The sequence below is a fragment of the Neolamprologus multifasciatus genome, chromosome 4, assembly GCF_963576455.1.
Source record: "Neolamprologus multifasciatus chromosome 4, fNeoMul1.2, whole genome shotgun sequence".
NCBI classification, from domain to species: Eukaryota; Metazoa; Chordata; class Actinopteri; order Cichliformes; family Cichlidae; genus Neolamprologus; species Neolamprologus multifasciatus.
Genome location: NC_140442.1, coordinates 28,963,786 through 28,972,192, shown reverse-complemented (window position 1 = coordinate 28,972,192; position 8,407 = coordinate 28,963,786). Strand labels below are relative to the sequence as shown.

The following is an 8,407-nucleotide window of genomic DNA, read 5'->3' as shown; positions in this document are numbered from 1 at the left end:
GTGTGACGCCCTGCATATTTGAAGGATTGCAATAAATTTCTGTTCTTACTGAATCTGTAACATTGCCTTGATCTGCCTGCATCATTTTTTAAATAGTTTATGTTGTTAAATGAGTTTTGTGTCACTGTGCACAGAGAAAAACTCACCTGATGTAGTGGTAATGCGTTATTCACCACTAGATGGAGACAACCTGGCACATGTATTTTCTCTACACACTAAATTTCACACTGAAAAGCATTGGTGGGAATTTTGTTTACATAGTAAGCAAAAGAAAAAATGTCTTGAGGTCTTTCCAGTGTTTTCAAAATTGTGTTTTTCAGATACACGTCAAAATTTCATAGAGACAAACACACACACAAAACAACAAAATATGTCAAATTACATGCACGTCTCATTCATTTTTTGAGAATTTCACCACTTTTCGATTTCATGGAAAATAACTTGTGTTATTCATGACATGATATCATTTAAAATAACTTTGTCAGGCCAGTGAATAGCTGCCACATAAGTATAAATCTAAATCATGCAAGTGTAATATAGAAAAAACCCACAAACAGTTGTGCTGTTAGTTCATAATAAATGGGTAGGGGTGTGTAGTCAGTAAAAGCCACCAAGGCTCTGCAGAGCTCCAAACCACCTCTGCCACAGACAGAAGCATCAAAAATGTGCGCTGGGAGCTTCATGGCATGATTTCTACAACCACACAAATCTATATGTATGTGGCCAAGAACCTTAGTCCATGTAGGGTATCTTAACACAGTTTACTTGTGTCAGTTAGGTCAGCTAGTGGGAGGCAGAGAGGGCAGCCTTTACATTATTTTATTGTAGAGTGACAGGAAGTGCCTACGAGCTTCTAATCAGGCAGAAATATTGACAGAAGGAAATATTTCAAAATAAAAAAAATAATAATTTTTTAAATTTCAAAGGAAATACATTGATGAAAATCAAAGAAGAGAAAATGTACGTGATGTTCCATTTTCCTGAGAACTGATTGGCTGTGATGACTCCTTCAAGTACTACATGCTACTTTGTCCTGCTAGTTAAGCCTGCTGTCTGTTCTCAGGCCTCCTCCTGTTTCACTGGCATAAATCCATCACCAGAGGGCTCCACTGACCTGCCTGCTGACATCAGAGCAAACCCCTGTGTCATGTGACCTGGCTGGAGTTGCAAAGCTGGACTCAGACCTGGCCCAGGCAAGTTCAAAGACAGTTGTGGTAGAGAGAGCAGAGAGTATAGTAGAGCACTGGAAGGATGAGGTGGAAACAGGAAGCGTGTAGATTCAGTGGATTTGGCGTCCTCCATCTGTCTCCATGCTCTCTTTACTGGCCTTCTAAAAATCACTTCTAAAAACTTCTCCTGTAGCTGCTTTTGTTTAAATGTTTAGCATTTAGAATTCAACTTTACTGTCATTACACATGTCTAAATACAGGGTAACAAAATACAGTTTGCATCTTATCAGTAAGTGCAATAAGAGCAAATATACAGATGTACTACATATATACAGATGTATCGGTGTGAGGTAAACAGATCTACAGAGTGCTATGAATATATCTACAGCAGTGGAAGCGTAGCTCTCTGAACAGACTACAATAGTGAACAGTGTAGGGTGACAGCTGTGGGGAAGAAGCTGTTCCTAAACCTGCTGGTTTTAATCTGAAGGCTCCTGTAGCGCCTTCTGGAGGGGAGGAGCTGGAGGCAGGATGAGAGGAGTCCCCGTGAATGATGCGTGCTTGGCATAGACATCTCTTCTTGTGGACATCCTCAATGGCAGGAAGTGGAGTCCCTGTGATGCGTTGGGCGGCTTTCACCACCCGCTGCAGTGCCTCGCGGTCAGCAACAGAACAGTTCCCACACCAGACTGTGACACAGTTGGTCAGGATGCTCTCTATCACACAGCGGTAGAAGTTAACCAGTATGTCAGTAGACAGGTGGTTCTTCTTCAGTATCGTAAAGAAAAAAAGGCGCTGATGGGCCTTCTTGACCAGGCTGGAGGTGTTAGTTGACCAGGACAGATTCTCAGAGATGTGGGTCCCCTAGAACTTGAAGCTGGAGACCCGTTCAACAGCTGTGCCATTTATGTAGATGGGGACATGGGTGTCTGTCTTCTCCCTCCTGAAATCCACAGTGAGCTCTTTGGTTTTGCTGGTACTCAGGAGCAGGTTATTGTCAGACCACACAGCTAGGTGCTTTACCTCTTCCCTGTAGCCAGTCTCATCGTTGTCACTGATGAGACAGTCACCGTGGTGTCATCTGCAGACTTGATGATGGAGTTGGATCCATACCCAGGTCTGCAGTCATAGAGGAACGGGCTCAGCACACAGCCTGTGGAGTGCCAGTGTTGAGTGTGATGGTGGTAGAGCAGTTATGGCCTGACCTAACATGCTGGGGTCTGTTGGTCAGAAAGTCCATGATCCAGATACAGATGGAGTTGCTGAGTCTAAGAGCCACAAGTTTGGTGATCAGCTTGGAGGGATTAACTGTACTGAATGCTGAGCTGAAGTCAACAAACAGCATTCTTACATAAGTATTGCATAAATATATGAGTACATGTTGCAAGAAACTACATTCCCAGATCACATCCAGTGTGTGCTGGAAAATTTGCAACGATTCTACAAAAATGTTCCACGTGGTGTTTTTTTTTTTCCCTACTGGTGATGATCCAGTGGGGCTCCAGTCACTACAGGCTCCCTTGTGGTGCCACAAAACAGACTGCAAAAAAACTTGTGCGTCCATGACTGATCCTGCTGCTTCCACTACAATTCACTTCTGTATGAATTGATCTTTTAATGACTGTTCACTTTGGACAAGCAGGAAACAGAGGTGACGCTGACTTGTGGCTTCGCAGGGTGATTCCCTTTAAATAACAAAATAAAATCTTATAAAAGCTGGGCCATGACACAGGACATGTCAGTGTGTGTGTGTTTTTTTTCCTAATCCTAACTCCTGTATATTTTTAAGATAAATAAACTGTGAGAAGTAAAATGCACAAACTGATATTTAAGGAGTGAAGGGTTGTCTTAGCTAGCCACACCATTGCTTTCTCTGCCTTTCTTTTATTGTCTCTTTCCTTGCACAAAGCTTTCAAGTAGTGTGAAGTCGTGTTAACAGAGAGCGCCCAAAATGGTACAATGCATGTTGATGGCAAAAATTCAGTCACAAAACTATGCTTTTACATTTTTATGTGACTTTACAGAAATCCTGTTGTATTGCGGATGCTGTTTTCAACTAATTTGTTGAAAAGTTGAAAAGAAAGGTGAAATAAAAATAGAAATCAAGTTGTGTTGTGCTGTGTTGTTATTTTTTTATTCCAGTTTGATTCTAATACTTTTATTCAAATCTGTTTAGTCTACTTTGAATAATTGAAACCATTGCAACGATTTCTATTTATTAACAAAAACCACTGCAAATTAGTATTAGTGTTGTTTTATGCAGTAGCAGCACTACTGGATAAAACAGAAGATATACACACATCACCATCCTTCCTGCTAGTGACATCTAGTGGTTTCTTTGGGGTATTGCAATTAACAAACCCTGCTCCGACCCTGCTCTGATGAAATGCTGTCTGGTTTTTAAGAAGAGTAAGGTACAGGGGGCAATCGCAGAAGTAGAACAGTGATGATATAAATGGGGGTGTAAATTCTCAGTTGATAAGACTAAAATAATGTTTTTTACAAGGAAAAGAGTTGGGGAGGAAATCAAGGTCAGATTAAATGAACAAGAATAAGAAAGATGTCTGAAGGTTCTCAGTCCTCCAGGTCATCGTAGTCTAAGGAGCTTGGAAGGAAAAGCGTCTGAATTTCTTTAAGTTGCTTGAAAGACGTTTCACCTCTCATCTGAGAAGCTTCTTCAGTTCTAGGGTCAAATGGTGAATAATACAAAATAAGAAAGATATGCTGTGAAGAGACAGTGACGCCACTTAAAGAAGTCCAGATGATTTTCTTTCGAAGCTTTTTAGACTAAGAATAAGAACGGGTAAAACAATTTACATTTCTGAGGTTATGGTTTGATGAAAGGGTAACATGTATAGTACATATTCAGAAAATAATAGACAAATACAAGAAAGTGTTAAATATAATGAGGTGCTTAGTGGGAACTGAATGGGGGGCTGATATGACATTTTTTAAAGCTGGGTTAATTACATCAGTATTAGACTATGGGTGTATATTATATAATTCTGCAGCCAGAACAAGTCATCATCCAATATCAGGCAACTAAGAGTCTGCAGAGGTGCATTCAAAACAACCTCGACAGCAGCAATACAGGTAGAAATGGGAGAAATGCCATTAAAAATAAGGAGAGAGCAACTAGCACTGAATTACTGGGCAAGTCTACAATGACATCCAACAAAAACAATTTTACACCCCTGCTGCGAAAAAATTAAAAGAGAATTGATGACCTTTGTGTGGCCAGTAGGACAGAAAGCCATTGAACTTACTCTGGACAAGATCAACATGAGTCATATAGTTATGTTGCCTACAAAACCACCTTGGATGCTCCCTGATGCAGTAGTCGATTTCACACTATTGAACAAAAGGAGGGGTTTTATTTAAACTCTCATACAGTGCAGGAATATATTAATCAGTATTACAATTATGTCAAAATATACACAGATGCAAGAATATAGCCAACCAAAGTGGGATAGCATTTGTTGTTCCTGAATTTCATATCAAAGTAAGGAAAAGGATCAGTGATGATTTATCAGTGTAACTGAGAAATGGTTTCAATACTGTTAGCTGTCAGAGTGGATTGAAGATGCTGACCACTAAGATCTGTGATATGTTCAGACTCAAGTTTATCACTGGCTAGTTTGCAAGACAGTCATTCAGACTGCAGAGCTGACATTCTGATAGAGATTCAAACATTATACAGAATTACTATGAAGGGACTTATGGCAAACAGAACAGCAAAGGAAGCTGCAAAGAGACCGATGGTGGATATGGATATCAGTGTTAGTAGAAAAGAGATTAAGAGTAGAGTACGGCACAAAATGAAAGAAAGGTGCCAAAAGCCATGGGAGGAAGAGAGGAAAGGGCGGAGGTTTTACAAAATCCAAAGGAAAGCAGGAGAAGTTGCACAGAAACAGACAGGAGAGAGGAAACAATTATATCTTGACTTAGATTTGGACACACCGGTTTGAATAACACGTTGCTTTTAATAGGGAAACACCATACAGGGGAGTGTGACCGCAGTAGAAAATAGGAAACAATAGAACATGTTTTATTGCATTGTCAGAATTATGATGCTGAAAGATGATAACTGATCAAAAAGCTTGTCGATATGAAAGTGAAATTGGACTTGGTTGATTTATTTCATAAGAACTCGAGAAGTGAAAGTTTTCAGACCATATTTCTGTTTTTAGGGCAGACTCATTTGTTTGGGAGGATTTGAATTTTTTGGTGGGTTTTTTTCTGTCATTGCATACTCCACACCAGTAGGTGGCGGTAATGCACCATTTTGCTGTTTGCCAATCGCCAAAAAACAATATAAGGAAGAAGAAGTGCCGTTCCGGTTTATGCGACACTTTCCTTTCGCGCAGCGAACAATTCAAAGAAGTCATGTCTAAGGAAGGAGCTGATAAACCCAGACTAACAGCGGCGGAGGAACAACTCCTCCGCCACCGAAAGAATCTCGATTTCTGGAAGAAAAATGCAGCCCAGATCCGAACCCGCAACCTGCTGACAGGCTTGTCTATAGGAGCTTTTGTGGTCGGCATCTGTATCCTTCACAGGTCGCTCAAAGAGTGAATGACAGGAGTGTTTGGGTGCTTAGACTAAAACAGTCCATGTGTTCATCACTCCTCAGAGAAAGGGGAGAGGTGAGGTTTAACCCCGTGATGTGAAGGCAGAGCAGGTCATCGGGATGTGTTCACAGTGAGCCATAAATGTGCGGGTCTGCAAATCCAGCTTAAACATGTAAATATTACACTTTATTAAAGATACAGTCTGTTTAGCAGAGTTGATCATCAGACTTGTTAAAAAAACTGAGTGCACTTAAATTTATTTATAACACAATAAAACAGAATTATAAATAATGCACAGGCAGCAGAACAAATGTTACTTGTTGTTGAAACTGTAGCTCTGTGAATGTATTTAATTTTAAGAAGTCACCGCATTCAGTTTTTATTTGTTTTTAACCCGTTAAAACACAATCTTGTGCTTTGATTTATGGACAAGAAAGAAACGCACTATGAAAATATTAAGTCTCTAACTGGAGATGATGACTTTTGCTACTGACGAGAAATCAGCGATCGTTGTTTTATAGCTTCAGATTTATAGTGATGTATGTGAAATGTCGTAGTTAAATGGATCGGATGGATAGCCTGACAGCTGTCCACTATGTCTTAATGGCAGAACAAAATCTCCCTGCCCTAAACATGTGACATGATGCGAGTCTTGCCCTCTTAGTTTATGACAACCCCCCCCCCCCCCCCCAAAAGAAAGAAAAAAATTATATATATATAAATTATTATTATTTTTTTTTTTTTCAAACCTATTTGGGGCTCTACAACAAAATAGGTTTGAACCCCTAAACCTAACTGCGATGCACCTTAAAGGTTGCTAACTGTTCAGCTAGCTTTGGGCTTGAGGGTTTCCAGTTAAAACACGAGTTAAACTACACACATGTCTCTTTTAATGTTTCCTTTAACCTGCAGTTTCCCAGTTAGCTACACCATCCTGTCTGTGAAACAGGAGAGAATTGTGGAGGAACTGGATGAGGAAGCTAGGATCCACATCATCAGAGGGCCACGGACTGGTGCCAACTCCTGACTCAGTTGGACTGGGCTTTCTGGCCCCTTAATACAGGTGGAGACGTTTACACGTGGAAGCCGGAGGGATCACGGCTCATATATGGACATTACAATGTTTCTGGATCCTTTTCTGCTTGGAAAGAAATAAAAGCAGATATAATCATATATATATATTTCTGATCAGCTTTCTGCATTACTGTAAGCCTAATGTGCTATGAATAAAACACTGATGCCCATCTATGCATATAAATTCTCAGTAAATTTATAAGAAATCTCTAAATGAAACAGTTAACATAGAAACAGGTTTCAGTTTATTCATATTTCAGTGTATTTCCAATAATAAGTCCAGACTAGAGCATTTTAGTCATTGTATATCAGTGGCATATTCCAGAACAGTAGAAAGTGTCTCAGTAAAACTAAAGAATTCAGTTTTCAAGAAAAAAATGACCAATGTTTACTTAGCATTATACAGATATGGTAATCACGTAGCTCTTTTCTGCTCATTCATTCAGTGCATCATTCACACAAGCACTTTTTTCCTATGCTTAGGACTCTGATTGGTGCATCTTAGTGGCAACTTGGGGTTAGTATCTTACCTAATATTTGGCGTGCAGACTGGAGCAGCCAGGGATTAAACTACCAACCTTCTGATTAGCAGGTGAGTTGTGCTACCTCAGCCACAGCCACCCAATATATTTATGTAAGATCCCAATTTTGTGTATAAAAAGTAAAGCCCATAGCTCAATCAACAAGCATCTTAACTCCCAAAACATTTTTGTACACATAGCTACATGCAGGCTAAATGCATTCAGTTTGCAAGCAACCCTGCTGATGTCAGCAAAATATCTAAATGTTCCTGACTGCACAGTAAGAAATATGAGCTCTATGCCATTTTATGCATAGCCTAATGTGAACTGGATTTCTGGAGCCATGTGCTGTAAGCTCATTCATTCAGGTTTCCTAAAAATCTAGGACAAAGTGCTCTGGATTTAGATCAGCTGATTTGCTCATCACGTCTCGTAAATATGAGGCATACTTGAATTATACAGTCATGTGACTCAGTGCAGTCCTTTGAAAAACTTAAGCACATCCCATTATTCAGTTTGCAGGACTACCTTTAGAATACAATAGAAAAGCTCCTTTTTGGTCATTCTACAGGGTGGGCCATTTATATGGATACACCGTAATAACATGGGAATGGTTGGTAATATTAAAGTCCTGTTTGTGGCACATTAGTATATGTGAGGGGCAAACTCCTCAAGATGGGTGGTGACCATGGTGGCCATTTAGAAGTCGGCCATCTTGGATACAACTTTTGTTTTTTCAAGAGGAAGAGGGCCATGTGACACATCAAACTTATTGGTAATGTCACAAGAAAAACAATGGTGGGCTTGGTTTCAACGTAACTTAATGTTACTGTATATCTAATTTACAGTAACATTTCCCTTCTACTTCTGGGGAATGCTCAGCTAAATGTTACAGTGGAATCTTCTGTACGAAGAAGACGTCCACACCGCAGTCTTCCAGTGCTTCCATTGTGCTACCTCAAACCGAGCAAGCAATATAAACAGTCATGTCTCTCAAGGCAGTTAAAGATATTCAAACCTTTTAAAAAGGCAGGTCGTTTAAAAATGTTTTTTTTTATCCAATGATATAAAT

At 39.8% G+C, this 8,407-nt stretch overlaps 1 protein-coding gene across 1 annotated transcript; it reads left to right on the top strand.

Moving 5' to 3' along the window:
- The first annotated feature begins 5,478 nt into the window (after window positions 1-5,478).
- coa3b (cytochrome C oxidase assembly factor 3b) lies at window positions 5,479-6,988 on the top strand. Its single transcript, XM_085157206.1, has 2 exons — window positions 5,479-5,715; window positions 6,661-6,988. Exons 1-2 carry the CDS (start codon window positions 5,556-5,558, stop codon window positions 6,765-6,767), a joined length of 267 nt encoding a protein of 88 aa, XP_085013332.1. The 5' UTR covers window positions 5,479-5,555; the 3' UTR covers window positions 6,768-6,988.
- The last annotated feature ends 1,419 nt before the right edge of the window (window positions 6,989-8,407 follow it).